The 17,499-nt window shown below is 45.2% G+C and overlaps 1 protein-coding gene across 26 annotated transcripts in view; it reads right to left on the bottom strand.

Annotated features, from left to right (window-relative positions):
- Window positions 1-17,499, bottom strand: part of rims2a (regulating synaptic membrane exocytosis 2a) — a 111,695-nt gene that overhangs the window by 52,612 nt on the left and 41,584 nt on the right. For 9 of the 26 annotated variants that reach the window (XM_049024961.1, XM_049024955.1, XM_049024948.1 and 6 more), the window contains exons 5-16: window positions 16,297-16,396; window positions 16,011-16,134; window positions 14,844-14,890; window positions 14,477-14,589; window positions 13,652-13,699; window positions 9,989-10,119; window positions 9,418-9,610; window positions 8,089-8,242; window positions 5,457-5,525; window positions 3,336-3,474; window positions 2,657-2,758; window positions 354-419 (exon numbers count right to left, since the gene is read on the bottom strand). In XM_049024961.1, the coding sequence (XP_048880918.1) occupies window positions 354-419; window positions 2,657-2,758; window positions 3,336-3,474; window positions 5,457-5,525; window positions 8,089-8,242; window positions 9,418-9,610; window positions 9,989-10,119; window positions 13,652-13,699; window positions 14,477-14,589; window positions 14,844-14,890; window positions 16,011-16,134; window positions 16,297-16,396 (1,286 nt within the window). The remainder of the gene's footprint in view (window positions 1-353; window positions 420-2,656; window positions 2,759-3,335; window positions 3,475-5,456; window positions 5,526-8,088; window positions 8,243-9,417; window positions 9,611-9,988; window positions 10,120-13,651; window positions 13,700-14,476; window positions 14,590-14,843; window positions 14,891-16,010; window positions 16,135-16,296; window positions 16,397-17,499) is intronic. The other 17 variants (XM_049024960.1, XM_049024979.1, XM_049024977.1 and 14 more) reach the window with 5 other exon arrangements.

Here is a 17,499-nt window from a genome sequence, read left to right as displayed (position 1 = left end):
GATCATCGCTGTATAACTTCAGCTACTCCAATATTTATGCTTATGAATAAGTCACAAGCAAAGGTTTAACAAAATACTGTTCACAATGAGGAAAAAAAACAACAAATACGGCATGCTAATTTTTGCTGACCACCTCCTGAGACAGAGAATGACTCTGCACAGATACCCTGAGCCTCTTCCCTAAGTCAATTTGGTGGCTTGGGGAAGAGTGAGAAGGCTCTTAACACAAAGAACACTCCGGTAAGTGCCAGAAAAACTGGAGCCGTACGTGTCTGGGACGACGTCGACTTTACCAATAAGGTTTCAACGGAAGGAGGGAGACGGGCATGAGCGACACTCATGTCGTGGTCTACCTGGGCTCCCTCTGGTGGCGATCGATAGGCTGGCTGTGTCTCGATCGTGGTATCGTGAGATAATGGCTGGAACCACATGGAGAGAGCAGAAACAGCTATGAATGCAGCTGGATGAAGAACAGGCTGGAGAACATCACCAGCCTTTACTCTGTCATGGGGAAGGGATGGTCATGGGCGAGGGGTCATGGACGAGGAGATGGGGCATCCTTAACTGAGATGCGCTGAGAGATGCCAAGAGTGCCGTCGGGTGGCACGTTACCACCATCCTGCTTGCTGCCCCTCAAACCCGGGTGCAGAGTAAAAACTCAACTAGCACTTGCAAGCAGCACTTGGGAGCAGCAGGGTATCAGAGAGAAAAAGTGAGAAGAAACTCTGCTCCAGACCCTGAAGTCTTCTGGAGCATTCACTTTGAAATGGTTCAGCCTCACAGCTGTGACGGGGATAAATTGTTTTGAAGATTACATCAGCGGAAATCACACATGGATTTGCACGCATGGCATGATTCTCTATACATTATGTAGATATTTTATGATATGAAAGTGTTTGTCATTGCAGGAGATGTTTGCAAAGCTCAGAAGATACCTTCCAAAAATAACGTCATTAGAAAATGGTTATAATCAATAACCACAGTCACAGTAGTCATTTCCTAAATGTTGGTGCTAGTGTAGCATGACAAGTTATGTCATCTCTCCAAGGCTGTACAGCACGTTTGCAGGCTCAGCTATGAAGCGATTCGGAAACACTAAGAAGTCACTTAGCAGCGCATCCATACTCTGAAATCCTGACAGGGTTTTTAGGCAGGTTGCTTATTGGCTGTGAAGATAGAATCTAACAAAAAAAAGTGGGTTTTGCCAATCCCTCGTTCAGGATCACAGGAAGTGAGGGCTGCCCAGTGGTATAATTTGGAGAACAGCAGCAGGCATTTATTACCATCCTAAATAATCCAAACAGTCCATTATTCAGTTCTAGTTTAATTTCCTACCATTTTCAATAAATAGGAGAGAAATTTATTTAATTAACTGGTGAAATACAGTCTAGTGAACACTGTCACACACAATTTAGATAAGTGCACTTCTTGCTTATGAGTGTGATTTAGGCCACGCTCCTCAAATACGAAACAAAGTGAATTGAGGGGGGGGGGGGGCAGGAGAAACTGGTGTCTGGTAATGTACCCCGGATCGGTGATGTAAGCAAGGTGCGAGGTCTTGCTAATTCTAAGCAAAAAATGATGTGAGGACCTCAGATCTATTGGCGCAAAAGGAGGGGGGCTTGGGAAGGTAAGGGTATCGGCAGCTGAACCGAATAGAAGGAGTAGCTAAATTAAGGCTTTACTTCTTAAATTATACACATTTTAATGGTGAGCAGGAGTGAACCCTATGACTCAGAATGTATCTATTAGCTTTAACACGTTTCTCATTACCATTTATCTGTGTCGATTTTGATATCAATGGTTTTATCAAGAAAACATTACCAACTGTAAACTGTACTCATTTTTTTTAAGAGGCACAAAAACCAGCTGAATGTTTAAAACAGCGACTTGACTCCATTTCCTGTGGAGCGTGGTGGACCTGAATGATTGTGTTTACTTCATCAGCTAATCAATTAGCCTTAATCAAGCTGATAATTGATTTTTTTTTTCTGTAATATAAAACGGCAGCCACTTTCAGGTGATGGGTCCCAGATTTACGCTTACAAAAGTGTATATATAGTCTATTAATAAATAGTGTAAAATAGTCTAAACCACCAATGCTCTCAGGACGATGAGTATAAACAGTTAGCATGTGCTTATACATATAACCGCATAACATTCAAACCGATAAACAGGAACTCGTCGATTTAATGCAATGTGATATTTAATGCACTGTAATATAAACTAGGATATACCCCAAAAAAACGGTTATTTTTTTAGGACCAAGCTTATGTTTTTATTTATTTTTCCCAGTGATGAACCTTCACACACACACAAAAAAAAACTGCTCTCCAGTGAACGGCTATTGACCCACTGACCTACAGCCGAGATGCATCGACGGGGAGGACAGTGGAGACGAGGCTTGGATCTGGTTCTGGATATGATACATTGCCTTTGGGGCCTGAACCACAGACACTGAACAGCATATAACTTCGGAAGGGGATGTAAATATACTGGATGTCAGCGTTATAAAAAATATATATATATATATATGTTGGAAAATAAAGGTCTTCACAGATCAGTGCAGTCAGCTGGCCAGCAGATGGAGGCACGCTGATAAAACCACATGACAGGAGCTTCAAGGCGGGTTACAGGGAGGAGGGGTCTGCCGTACCTGTCGGGGGAGTAGCGGTCTTCTGACATGTGATGCCGTTCCATCCTACCAGTGGTGTGGTACTGCGAGGGCGGCCCACGGTCACCGTGGTCCAGGCTCCGACTGCGGGCACAGAGTGGGAGCGCCGTCACTTGTGCCCATGCTGCTCAATCAATGCCAGCTCTGAACAGAGCTGGCTGTCTCACTGCCCCGGCATGACGGGCCGCAGACGGACCGATCGGCACAGGCTCATGCTCTCGTCGTCAGGGTGCAAATTCCCACAGGAAGCCTTTGCAGGGGCACGTATGGTCAGGCACGCATTAAACACTCACAGACAGCACAAACAGCTTGCAACAGTGGCCAACCAACAAATAACCTTAATGGCAGTGACGAGAAGAACAAGGCTTGTGAACAGATGGCGGGCGGGATTTACAGCGAGGTGTCAATCACACCTAGGTTAACCAATGGGAAGCAAGGAGATAACCAACAAAAAGTGGGCTAAACCAGGCAATAAACAAAACACATGATAATCCCAAAATAACTTGTTTTTCCCATCTCTGCTGAATATTATCATTATTATTTAAATGGATGTTCTGTTTGCTAAACCTTTGCTTTCAGACTTGCATTTTTGCCGGCCAAATCAGGCTATCCACCACTCCACCCATCATGCATTGTGGTCCAGGGGGGCGAGCTGGGTTACCTCTGTGGAGGTGGGACGCTGGGCGAGCGTGACCGTGCGCGGCTCATGTCCGCTGACCGTGAGCAGTGGTTGGATGACATCACCTGCTCAGGAACGGAGAGCGTGGAACTCTGGAGATCCCTGCTGTTCTGTCTGTAATCTGGAAAAGGGGATGGGAGGGGAACAGAGCTGGGGGTCATGCTTTTTGCGGGACTGGGTGCCACAAATCGCTGGCTAACGCTTCTACATTTCAAAGCCTAGGAGAGAAAAAAACACTGCTAGCAGGGATTAGTCTCGATAATGGCTTTTTCCTGGGGGACTTATCAGTCCAGTGGGCCTGAAAGAGTCCATTATCCAGTAATCTGTGGCGGCGGCAACCATCGCCAAGGTCACGGCCTCGGTGGGTCCAGTGCCAGTGACATGCAGCGGGTTGTACAAGACTTTAAAAGGCTTAAGAGTGGAACAAAAACTGGGTTAGAGGGTGGCACTCTGAGTCCGCAGTCAGGAAGAGAAAGGACAAATGTAAAGTTAGAGAACCACCTTTTATGTACCTTTTCTGAATTATCTGAACTACTGCAAGAGACTGAAAAACTGAGTATTTTCCAGTCCTTCTTATAACTACAAATGTCTCACAACCTGTTAAAATGATAATCATAATTACCATGCAACCATCCATCCATCCATCCATCACAGGCATAATTACCATCAAATCCAAATATAACTAATATGGTTTTCCTGAAGATTTAGGTGTGACACCTCTGGTGTCATTTGTTTGACATTAAATTACTATGCCTGTGAGTTTGCTTAACCTGGGGTGAGGGGCGGGAAAGCGGCTTTTCTGGTTAAAACCAGAAAAGTTTACCCTAAAAATGGGATACAGCTGTAATCCTGTCTTCTTACACATCTAACAATAATAATATTATCTAATTTGTAAAAAGTCATTTGCACATAGCGTTATTTTAAACACAAACTATACACCCATTTGCAGCAATACATCAGAATTATTTGAAATGGCAGTTCAAGTATTTGTGACCAGCTTCCTATACATACTCTTAAACTATGAAAATTAAACCCATTAACAAGCCAGTGACCATGTGAGTCCAAAATCCAAAGGGGAGGTTTCCCTTCTCCCGTCCCATGAGACGCCATCCTGCACAGGCAGGCTGACATGTGGGAAAAAGGTGGGCGGCCAGCCAGTCGCGAGGGCCCCCCCGCCATGCTCGAGCATTGCGTGTTTCAGGGAACTGGAGTCCAGGGCATCCCCCCCAAGGGAGACACACTTTTACAGATGGACAGTCGAGTCTGTCAGCAGTCAACGGTGAGACTTTTTCCTTTTCTTTTGAAATTCCGAAAACACCGTGACTCACACAGGAGAAATCTATAACCCCCCTGAATGCTAATAGACCCCTCCCCCCCCCAGAGCTTTGCCTCAGCAGACTGAAACGGGGTCTCCAGAATAAGGTGGAAGGTGGGACCATGAGAATACTGAAACAGAGCAGCAGTAAATGGAAAGGGGGGGGGGGCATACTCATAACCAAGCCCCAGGAAGTAAGAAGCAGTTGAAAGTAATTCTACAAAGAATGAAAAAGGGGGTGGTGATGGGCGTGGAGGGGTGGGAGGGAATTTCTCTCTTCCACAATTTCTGATTGCTGCTCCCCAATTCAAAAAAACACCACCATGTGATATTGCAGTTCAGGACAGAACCCAAATACCAAATTCATTCTGAAACTCACCACATTCCTCCCACTCCTCTACAAGTTCACGCTCTTATTGCGAATAGGGCGCGCAAACACATCGGCTGCAAAGTTAGATAACCGAACAGGAGCAGATTTGGTGGGTTACAAATAAGCGGGGATCATGAGGCGTTATGAGGGATCCGGACAGGCCCAGTTTCCGCAGTGAACCCGACACTTTATGGTCCAACAGGATTGACGCACGGCAGGTAACCGAGGAGGTCGTGGCTGAGACGGATCGCGGTGCGTAAAGGAAACCTGAAAGGCGAGACACGGACGGGATGAGGACACATAACCGGCAAGGAGGATGATCAGAAGGAGAGCCTGTATATTCCAGTCTGGATTCGCTTAGGGGGCACGACCAGGGTGTGTGCGGGTTACGTACTCGGCGTGATCTCCGTCTCTTTACCTGATACTACTCCAATTCCATCCTCACAGTCGTAGTCAGAGATTTCACTGTCACTGATTCTCTGGGATCCTGGGTGGAGAGAGAGGGGAGGAGGGAGGAAGGGGGGGAGGGTTGTTTAGTGATGTCCATGTCAACAGCCTGGGACCGGGAGGGGTCATCAAGGGCCGATCCCCCCCCCAGACCGTGCAACAACGGAAATCACCAAAACAAGACCTCCAAAGGACAGGACTAACAGTTCACTGGGGGCAAAGGCGAGACTACGCCACCAGGTGGACACAAGCAGATGGACAGCGAGCACAGACTGATGTGGAAGACAGACCATCAGTTTCTGGAAATCGCATCGCATACATCAAAAGCTAGACTGATGTGTCGGTCACAAATGACAGAAGGCAGCAGGGGGCCTTTTTAAAATAAAATAGTACTATGGGCCAGCTAGGAAAAAACACCGGAAACTTCTGAGGCTTCGGCAGCCGGTGTGAAAACCGGAAGACAGAACGGTGCCATATTTCACAGGTAACAAGTGAACAGAAGCCATGTGACAGAAACATTCCAAAAGTATTCTCGACACATTCGGATATTCGGTCAAGTGCTAAAACGTTTCCGGAAGTAATTTTTAATAAATTTTTTTATGTTTAAGTTTATCTTTGACTGCGGTCGCACGTTCAAAAGACATGTGATGGTTTCCCAGACTGATCTGCGCTCTCGGTTGGCAGCTTTCTGGCTCTGATCTCATCCGGTCACTTTAAATCCACCGACCTCCACATGTGACCCTCTCAGGTACAGAGGCGCCCAACTCTGACGCCTCGGCTCGCATTGCTGGATACCAGACAGTAGATGGAAAAGGAATGAATTAAAGGGCCCAATTAAATATTAAGATTGTTTGTTTTTGTTATTACAGTTGCCCAAACATACCAGTCTTCCAGAACACTGCCTCAATAAACTGCTCAATGAGTGAAACCAACAGACGTGAGCTATGGACACAGAACACAATTGACACGTAAGCACTTGAAGGGAAACAGTGTCACTGTCAGAGGAGTCACGACAGGTACAGCTGGTCAACAAAAGAAATTATTAATATTTCGTCGGTAAAAAAAAGGGAGCCCAAACCAACCGTGACGATAGGAAGAGGTGGGGGCTTTATGGAAAATCGTACTGACACAAGCCCTGGTGGGAAAGACGCTTCTGGGAAAACCAGAGGGGGCAAAAGAATAGCTGAAAGGGATCAGAGGGGGTATGTGGATAAGATGTAAATGCTGGGGCGTGAAGTGAAAGGGGGCGTGGTCCAGCTGAACAGCAGGCTGACGTCACTCTCCTACACATTGCACGATTACCTGAGTTGTACAGATATGGGTCTTTTTCAAGCAGCGGACAGAGCAGGTTGAGAAAAAATGAAACACAGGATAATGGGTCAAACACTAGCATCCGTGGAGGTCCATTCTCTTTGTAGGGGCGTGAGCGCAGAGTAGATGGGGAAAAGTACAGAATAGCTCCCTGTCAGTCATTTAGTTTAATGTCAGGCATACAGGAAACAGAAAGCAGGCAATGGTGAGGCTGAAAGCCACAACCTGCCGTCGTTAGGCTGGGGAGCTAATCAGCAGCCCTGTGCCAAAAACAGCCCAGCTGATCCTGATTAGGGATGCTGTCCTCGTTATGGTGTAAACAGGGTCAGCTGGGAGGATGAAGGAGATACTGCTGGATATTTAGGGCATTATGGTCACAGGGGGGGCTGGAAGGGTGTTTAGTCTGCTGTGTCTCTGCGCGTTGCAGGGATTTCTTTTGTTAGTTTTGAAGTGACGCTTTAGCAGCTACACCTCGTCCCCATTTCGTTTGGTTATTTCCGGCAAGTCCTTTGCTTTCCTGGGCCTTCCGTTTCTGCGCCGCGGTACAGCTCTGCCCCGTCAGAACAAAGCATTGTAAAACTCTGTGATTATAATGGAGTGCATCACACTGCCTATCAAAACACACTTAGAGATACTTTGAGAACAACCATAGATATCAGACTCATGTTCAACGTTCACACAACAACAAGTACAACAAAGCAAAATATACAAATGTTTTACTCCCCCTGAGCGTAATCAAAGATTACCATGGTGGTAAAAGTTACTCCAAGACCCAGGAGGATTTAGCTGTACCATTGAGCTAAAAACATAGATTCTAACAAAATAGTTACCTGGGTAAATGGTAAGTCAGTGGACAGAATGGTTAAACAGCAATAAAGAAGGTTGATTCCCCTACCTAAAGAACCTTATCATAGACCCATGATCTCAAGCTCTGCATTTAATCCACATTTAATTTTTCATTCTGTTTAATTCACAATATACTGTAGCTTTGGCACATAATTTCACGGGAAAAAAACAATAACAATAATGATCACAGACATGAAGAAAACGAAAACAGAATGGCTGTTACCTCATAGCACAGGTAACGGCTGAAAGAGAAGGCCACACAACGCAGGATACCTATGTGTCTCCGTGGTGACGCTGAGTGTAATGCAGGCAGTGAGCGATCGCCATAGGGGGGCCATTAATCCGGGGGGGGGGGGGGTTAACAGCAAGGCTAATGACAGCAGCAGAGGCAGATGTTCCACCGCGGGTCGCCACGGCGACAGCAGAGCGGCTGGGAGGGGACCTACTCTGCAGCCTGGGTGTGGGACTCCCCCCGACGGGCGTCCTGCGCTGCAGCTGGGGTGAGGGGCGGGACAGCGGCATGGAGGACACTTCGTGTGTCTGGAGCTTATACCAGTGCGGCTCGTCGTCCAGCAACGCCGTCTCCAGCTCGATCAGGATCTGTAAGAGGGGGCACTGGACATCAAGGCTCGCTCTCTATCCATCCCCAGGCATGCGAGACACACCCCCGAGCCCCAGGCCATGCGGGGGACACCAGAACAAGGTCCCAACACAGAAGGACCCAAATAGTGAACCACAACCCAAAAACATCTCAAATCCCTCCTACAGGTGGCGCTCTTCTTCACTGTAGTATGACTATACTGATGCTTTTATTAAAAGCTTGAATGAGCCAGTGGGATATTTTAGTCACCAGTGCCAGAAACATTACATGCATTTAAAAAAAAAATCTCAGATCAGATCTTGCTTGCATCCTGCGAAGACTATTCCATAGGTTTACTAGGGTCACTTTCAACCATTTTTCTTTTAACTTTTAAGACTTACATGAGCTTGGTTTTTGAAAATATCCCACTGTTTCGCTGTTCATATGACTCATACGCTGCCCTGGCCATTTGATTTGCTCTTACTGGGTTAGGTGGTAAAATACTGTAATACTGTGCAGGAGTTTATTTTAAACACTAAAATGTGGAGCCTTGAATAAGATGAAATGTTCTTTGACTGGTTGACAGCCAAGAAAAACAAGGCAGTGAGCCAGGGAGGAGCAGTCCAGCAACAAATGAACTAGACAACACTGACTCCTCCCACTGTAGCTTTGCATTTCGGGAAATGCTCACTATCAAGTGCATTCCTGTACTGTACAGGAGTATTCACTGAATTTCGATTGTACATTCCAAAAGTAGGAGTCTTTCATTATTCTGATTATTTAAATGAATTGATTTCTTATCTTTCCGAAATTTGATCAATTCAGTTCCTTGATTTGATCTCGGGGAATTTTGGTGTATCCATTGTATCAGTTATGTATCAGTTATCTAATCATTTAATTGCCTTCAAAGGAAATATTCCCTGAAGTCTCCTATAAATATTCCCATACAACAATAATAATAATAATGCACTTTATTTCCTCTTTCATTTTCCCTAACCTACTTACACCCCAGCAACTCCATAATCCTATCCCTTTTGACTAGATCCCTAAGGATAATTCATCCATCTTGGTCCTCACTGCCTCGAGTCAGATTCCAAATTTCATGCTCTCATAATCCAAGTACCTTGGTATTCTTGAACACAGAACCAATATGGTCACAGGAACCACACACCAGTGACGTCCACTGTCCCCTTACCTCTCCCAGGAACTCGCTCTCCTCTTCTCGAACCCGTGCTTGGTCCCAGAGCGTGATCTCCAGCATTCGCTCGCGGAACTCCCGCCGGTGGACCGGTGAGTACATAAACGTCTGGTTCCATTTGGGCTCTAATGATTTCTTTACTGTTTTTGTTCTTCTCTTGCTCTTATCACTGGAGGAACAATAATTCAAACTGTTTTTATTTACCACCGAGGTATGAGATTCTAAGGGTGCCAGCAACAAGAATCACTGAAAGATAAAAGAGGGGCGGAGACTGTGCTCCCTGTCCAATCATTCCTCTACAGCAGCTGTTAATCAAGCCAATTAACAGTTCCCTTCCCTAAAGAGCAAAAACAAAGGCATGGATGAGAGGCACGTTTGCTTAAAAAAACCCACATGAATACCCTATGAAGCATGAAGACCATAAAACTGGAACTTAGGACATCAACAAAGCATTGAAATAGCATCATATTCAATTATATAAACACACTAGGAAGCACATAAGCTGTCTGGATCTATTCTTAGATTCTAACTTCAGGAACGAAGAGACCCAAACTATTTATACTCTTACCTTCTGTCGGGCAGGAAGTAGATTTTTACGTAGGGATTCCTCGGCCGCCCGTCGTCCCTGGAAGGCAGGTCCTTTGCTCCCAAAATTGTGACAATGAGCTGGTGGCCCACTTTGTCGTACCAGAGTTTTACCTGCGGGGGGAGACACCGGTTCTGCACTGAGTGCCAGGAGGTGCGTGAGTGTTGGAGGGAGGGTGGAGGGGGCACAAATGGCTTGGGGCTACCTGACACCAGCCTGTCACGTCACATGCTTAGCGCAGCCTCTCCGAAGCGCATGTTTGGTGAAATATGACGCCGATGACATTAGCAGGGCACAGATTAGCATTCAGAACCAAGAGCTGGAACAAGCGCAGGATTTTTGATAGCAGAAAGTTTCAGGAAATGTCCATGGATCTATATGCTTCCTATGCTATTACAGATCCATTTTTGAAAGTACTTACCTCAACAGTATTCGTTTCCTATCAGTTATGATTCTTACTTGAGTGTAATTTATTTTGTATAAAATAACTAACTTCGGGCGGCGTGGTGGTGCAGTGGTTAGCACTGTTGCCTCACACCTCTGGGACCCAGGTTCGAGTCTCCGCCTGGGTTACATGTGTGTAGAGTTTTCATGTTCTCCCCATGTTGTCGTGGGGTTTCCTCCGGGTACTCCGGTTTCCCCCCACAGTCCAAAAACATGCTCAGGCTAATTGGAGTTGCTAAATTGGCCGTAGGTGTGCATGTGTGAGTGATTGGTGTGTGAATGTGCCCTGTGATGGGCTGGCCCCCCCATCCTGGGTTTTCCCCTGCCTCGTGCCCATTGCTTCCGGGATAGGCTCCGGACCCCCCGCGACCCAGTAGGATAAGCAGTTTGGATGGATAACTAACTTCAAAATAACTTCCTAGTAACTAATTAATGAAGCCAGTATCACCTTATTCTTAATAATTCACATATATCATCAATGCAATTAAAAAAAAGCTTTACGCGTTTTAATTTTAATTACTTAATCACCCTTTTTACAGAGATTAATACTAATGAACTTGTTAATTTTTTTTTTTAGATGAATTTTCACACTGCCCCCACAGCTAACAGAGCGATGGTATTCCCAGTGGTACTCATCTTCTGGGTTGGATAAGGGTGGGGAATGGTAGACACTGCTCCCTAGAGATCACCACGTCTGCCTCATGGTCTTTTGCTTCAGTGACGAGCTTTTAAACGACGCATGCGGTGGGATCAAGACCATCTCAAACGGCATGGGCAATGGAGGCTATGGGGGGAAAAAAACCTACAGGAGAAGTCATTGGGACGAAAATCTGAGAACGTCACATGCGCTGGACACAGACCTGACATGACAACGGAGGACAAGCCAATCTCATCCAAAAGTATCAGGCACCCCCCTCCAAATTAGCATATTAACAAGAATCACACTTTTTTTTTCTCCTTTTCCTGACTATTCAGGAAAAGTCCAGGGTGCCTAACACCTGTACCAATGACCGTGTGTGTGGACGGTATTCATGCTCCAGTGACTGAGAAGGTAGACAGGGGGTAAGTGAGGACTGAGCAGCAGGTCACCTCGAAGCCCAGCGTGGGCCCGTCACAAGGCAAGCTGACCTCGTTCACTTCTGCCGTAAGAAGGGGAATTGTAAGCGACCAGCGGGACGTGCTTACAACTCACCGAGGTGGGGGTGGTGGGGGGGGAGGGGGGGGGAGGGTTTGAACACTTCAACAGCAGCCGATATCCAAAACATGCAACACAGCAAAGCATTCAAAACAGACCACAACCAGGGACCACAGACTTTAGGAATGTCTAAAGGTCAAAAAAATTGTACCAAAGGACATGTCAACCCGAAGCCTGTTATGTAAGCTTTCAGAGTGTTGCCAATATATTTGCCAGGCTGTCTGAATTTCGGGTACAATCTGAAGCTCTATCCATCTCCATGACGACAAGCATACAGGGAGACATTTCATTTCTGTCACCATATCTGTCACCGGAGACATCCTTGATGGCAAGATGAATTCAATGGTGAGTGTGCAGAGGCTATGGCATGTGAAACAAGTCAGATATGTAATGGTGAGAAGATTCCATTTGTCATTCAAATGATTAGCTATGTCTCTTTCCTTGTCAAGCAGTTGTTGTACTGTGAAAACGGTACAAACTATAAAACGTGATGTATGGCTAGAGTATTAAAGTAAACCTGACCTCAGCTGTTAAACAGTCTAACCTAAGAAAGTGTGTGTGTGAATTAGGTTTACATTACATTGTGGGGACCAAATGTCCTCCAGAATGTAATAAAAACCTGTTTTTTTGATGTTGTGGGGATCATTTCTCAGGTTCCCACAAAGATCCGTGAGCAAAAATGTACAAATGTCAAAAGTCTTGTATTTTGTTTGGTTACGAACGGTTAAGGTTAGCGCTGGGTGTGGGTTAAGGTTGTCATTGGTGGCAATATTGTTTTCCCGAAAGAAATGAATAGAGAGTCCCCACTAAGATATGAACACAAACATGTGTGTGCATGTGTGTATATGTATTTCTGCTGGGGGGGGGTAGCTGCCATAGGGTGATCTGTAGTGACCTCCTGTTAAGGCACACAAACCATCCATCTCCTACAATGCTCTCGAAGCCTCCCACGGTTACGGTTCTGTCTACTGTCTGGGCTGCTCCTCCAGAGGGTTGCCATTACTTGCTCCATCCTGTATTCATCAGCCTCTCCACCCCCTAACAATCACTGTTTCCCTAATTGGATAATCCTTTCAAAACCATGATGGACAGTAACCTTCAATATAATGTGAAACCTGCGGTATTTTACAGCAAAAGAACCTTCTAGTCATTTCATATGAGTTTTAAGGGTATTGCCCCTTAGCATCAGTGTCAAACAGGAGAAATTTCTAGAAAAGTCACTTTCCTTCATAAACTTCCCAATGTCTAACACTACACGGCAGAGCATGGAGACGGACCCTGTAAATTGTGATGGCAAATGGAGGGGTGGCTTGCATATTTACGGTGGGAGGGGTGCCCGCTCACGACATGTGGCGCAACTTTCTGGGGCCCAAGCATGTGCCTGCTGCCAGACATGCCGCTGAAAGGGATGGCGCGGAGGACAGCCGTGCCCGAGTGAAAAAGGAAGCATAACGTCTTCTGCTGAGATGTGTCATGGCCCGTGGAAAAGCATCCCATCTGTTTACCCCAAGAATCTTCAAAAAATAGCAGGGCATTTAAAGAGACTCAGTACTCCATGGCCGTTTTGTTTTTTTTTTCTGTAAATGTAAATACATCATTTTCATTTTCTTTAAAGGAAACAACGTGGAAGTCCATGTGACTTCCACACAGATCAGGTCTTTGAGGGACCTCGTCACCTCCAGTCCCTGCACTGTCCCCGGCCATGACGGAATGTCTCTTTAAACTCTTTCAATGACGCCTTTACTCATGCAGACACTTCCAGGCTCCCGGCAACATGGATGTGAATGTATCACGAAGATGGCGGCGATAGTAACAATCATAATCAGAACGATAATAATGACCAGAAGCACCACACTTTTACGCATAAACTCAGGGAAGACACACTGAGCTCGGCCATATTCCTGTGCATTTTGCAAAAAAATGCAGAAACAAAAAGGAGATGGAAAGACAGTATGGGGAAGGAGAGACCATACAGAGACGTCTGTCGCTTGGACAGGGGTCGTTACCTGGACCCTAGGGACAAAAGGCGTAGTTCTCCTACTAAGGCTTTGGCTCTGGGTAAAGGCACAATTAAACAAAGAAAAGAACAAAGAAAAAGAAAAAATGCAATAAAACAAAATCCAAATGACAAAAACTCACAAACACACAAACAAAAAAAATCAAGTCTAGCGGAAAAGAGATTTACTCTGTGGCTTTTTTTGTTCAGTTTCTTTTAAACTACTGGTATTGATCTGATGTCTTCAATAACAGAACGTGCTTTGCTTTCTCTAGATCTGCACTTCCTGTTTCCTGGAGACTGGCGGTGAGCTGTGAATGTTGTGCTTGTTTTTGTTATCCTGCTGGTTGTAAAACGTTCCAAGGCCAATAGTTTCAGCATAAGCATTTAACGAATGACATGGAGCTGTCGAGCAAGTACCAGTCCTGACCTGGGGAGGGATTCGTGACATCCCTCAGGACTGGAAAAATCGTACAGGCCTCCACTGCACTAGGTGCAGCTGTAAACATGGACAAGACTTAGTTGGTCCTTAGTCAGGGCATGAGCTGCATTGGTAGCCAGGCTTTCAACTGAGATTGCCCCCCCGACATGAGGGGCATATAGGTATCAGCCCTCGAGGTTAAATCTCCTTCCAAAAAAAGAGACAACCTCAAAGGTAAAGGAGGACCTCAAATTATTCACCAGCTAGAACGTTTTATAACCACTTTTTATTGCAAAAACTGTTCTTTGTGTAACAACTTTTACGGCACACTTCCCGGCCTACAACTCAAGTAGCCCAACTGCCCTGTCGCCTGTGTTAGGTCAATGCCCCAAGGCGGGCATTGTGGGTACCTACTGAGAGCTGTCCGGACAGGTACTGAGGGGCGTCCCGGAGCATGCTGGGGCTCATGGGAGACGTGACCGCAATGGAGGGCCGCTCCATCTTCTGGGATTCAAAGGAACTCGAACCTGCAATGGATATGGGAGGTGTTGGACATCCTCACCTTTGCCTGTTGATGCTGGGCTCAATTTTCGCCAGTCAGATAAAGGTTGAATTACATGATTATGAGACAAGAGATGTTCAATGTGAACTGAAGTTTTATCCAGGGGTGGGAGGTCCTTTTATAGCATAAGCATACACCATCATAAATATTTGTAAAGTAACTTTTCAGTATTTTCCAAAAATAATTCATGTGATTTTTTTCTTGGGCAGCTCTACTCACTTGATTCCAATTGTGCGTGTGTGCTATCTGGTATCCGGGGAATATCTCTGAAAGGAAAGGGAGAGAGAGGGAGGTGTTAGACCGGCACACAGCACACAGTGTTTTAATGACTCACAGCACTCCATTTGTCTTCATTGTCCAATCAGCTTCCTATGCAATACGAAGCTGGTCGAATATGCAAACGGCAGGTTTTCCACTTTCTAGTTCATCAGTTAGACCCGGTCCTCTGTTTTCATTTAGGAAAGTGCAGTACACAGGTTCAACTATAGATGCACTATTTCACCATTTAGCAAAGCGATTCACCTGATTAGCTCCTGTACACGTCCACCATGTTGTACAAAATAATGATTAAAATAATGTCAATGAAAATTCATCCACCCATCCATCTTTCTATCCATCCATCTTCTAAACACTGTTCAGTGTCATGTGGGGGACTGGAAACTATCTCTGGCTGCAAGGCTAGGATACACTCTCGATGGGATGCCTGGCCATCACAGATGGAGGTGCATTAACTTTTCCAGGGACCCTAGTCTGCCACGGCTTGAAGGCCCCCAAGAGGGCCTTTTGAGTTAGTTTTTGAGTAGAAAGAAAAAACTGAAACTGAATTAAAATTAAAATCAGTGCGTGGTGTGCTGGCAGTAAAAGTTGTTGATCAGGTGTGTGAGTGCTAGTGGATTCATCACCTTCTACTGAGGTGAGGACAGAGCTTTTGTTTTTCTGGGGCCCTAGGCTATAGCTTACAATAGAATGCATATTAATCTGCCACTGATCACAAGGCAATATTATTATTATTGTTGTTTTTATTATTAGAATCAGATTTATTGGCCAAGTATGTTAACTCACACAAGGAATTAGATTCCGGCCAATGGTGTCGCTCAAGTTAGACAGACAATATACAGGCAATGAACATATAGTTTACAGACAATATGCAAGCTGTATACTGATTAAATGCAAGACACGTAATGTACATAAAGTGTCAACAGCAATAATGAGAATTATATATGGGAATGAAGGTACGATTCAGTATTTGTGAGGCCGGGTGTAAAGACAAGAGTGGCTGCAACATAGCAGATGATACTGGTCACCTGTTTATGAGGATAATGGCATGAGGAAAGAAACTGCTCTGGTTATTATGAAATAATAATAATAATAATAATAATAACCTACCCAATGGGGCGAGACACCACCAGCTCCACCTGAGCCTCAGGCTTTGAATCTAAAATTATATTGTAAACTTCTTTAAAGGTAGCCCCTTCCAGGAGCCTCCCATTCCACTCCAGGACCTGATCGCCTGTGGGGTAACATGCAGGGGGAGGGGTCAGCTCAGAAGACAGACAAAGACCGGCAACAGCAAATAACAGAGGAAATCACAACAAAAGATACGGTGTGTGACTACATTAAAATGTATGTTTTTCTATGAAAAAGGTTTCATTGTATTTTTTTTTTATAATACCTGGCCGAAGGTGTCCAACAGTATCTGCTAGGCTTCCTTTTTTCACTTTTGTGATGAAAGCACAAAGTCTACCAGATTCTGTCATCTTCCCTCCAACCACCTGGGGGCGAACACACATATTTGAGGACACAGCAACCAGTCTGGTGGTCACAGGCAAACAAATCGAATAAAACAAGAGGGTTTAGCTGCATACGCCTGTAAAGTGGCGCTCCACCGGAAACACGTGATCTTTAAGGACGTAAAGTGGAGCTCCATTTAGGGTTAGGGTTAGAGTTTATTCGCTGTATCACATAGCTGAGATTACATGTTTCCTTTGTAGGTGACATATTTCCGGTCGAACTCCACTCTACAGGCGTCTGCAGCTGGACCCTTCTCGAATAAAATGCGCACGCACGCACACACACACACACACACACACACACACATATATGTACATATACACTTATTCAAGTAAGAAAAGATACCTAATAGCACCATATTACAAAATCATCTGTTATATGTTTTGGCCTTGAGGTTTTTTAAGCAAATGTGACATGAAGAAAAAGGAAAATTACATTTTGGCCAATGTGTCTGATTCACCACGGGGGGGGGGGGGGGGGGGGAATCTGTGGGAACTGTCCATGGTGCTGAACAGATAACAGGAAAAAGGAGCAGTGGGGCGAAACCCAAGCATCTAACTGGACACATGCGCGGAAGAGGCCAGGCCCATTCAGGAAGTGCTCGGGAGCAGCAGGCGCTTTCCCAGCATGCCTCACTGCATTTCCTCTGACTGTCTGTGGCATTTAGATAACTCTCGAAACAATGTGCTGCCAAATCTGAACATAAATGGTTCTCAGGACTTTACTGTAGTTGAATGGCAGCTTCCATAAAGCTCTTTCATTCCCAGATATTTTCCTGTTTTATAATTATATTATAAAACTCCTCCTAAACATGTTTTTGAAGGCTCGTTTTCAAACAGAGTGTGCAGGTGCAGCACTTCTGTAAGGGTGTTCCCTACAAGACACTCAAAATCTCTGTTATGTGAAAATATAAAATGGGGTTCCCTGGAGTGTCATGATTTACAGTGTAGTTTCAAAGCACAGATTTTACATCAGAAGACAGCTCACAGAAACAGCTTTAAACTATACCAAAAATATCCAGTATATTACCAAAAAATAGAGTGCTGCTACTGTTGACAAATATTAAAAATGTTAAAAGAAAAAC

This window comes from Brienomyrus brachyistius, chromosome 9, assembly GCF_023856365.1.
Source record: "Brienomyrus brachyistius isolate T26 chromosome 9, BBRACH_0.4, whole genome shotgun sequence".
Lineage (NCBI taxonomy): Eukaryota > Metazoa > Chordata > Actinopteri > Osteoglossiformes > Mormyridae > Brienomyrus > Brienomyrus brachyistius.
This window is presented reverse-complemented; position numbering and strand designations above follow the sequence as displayed.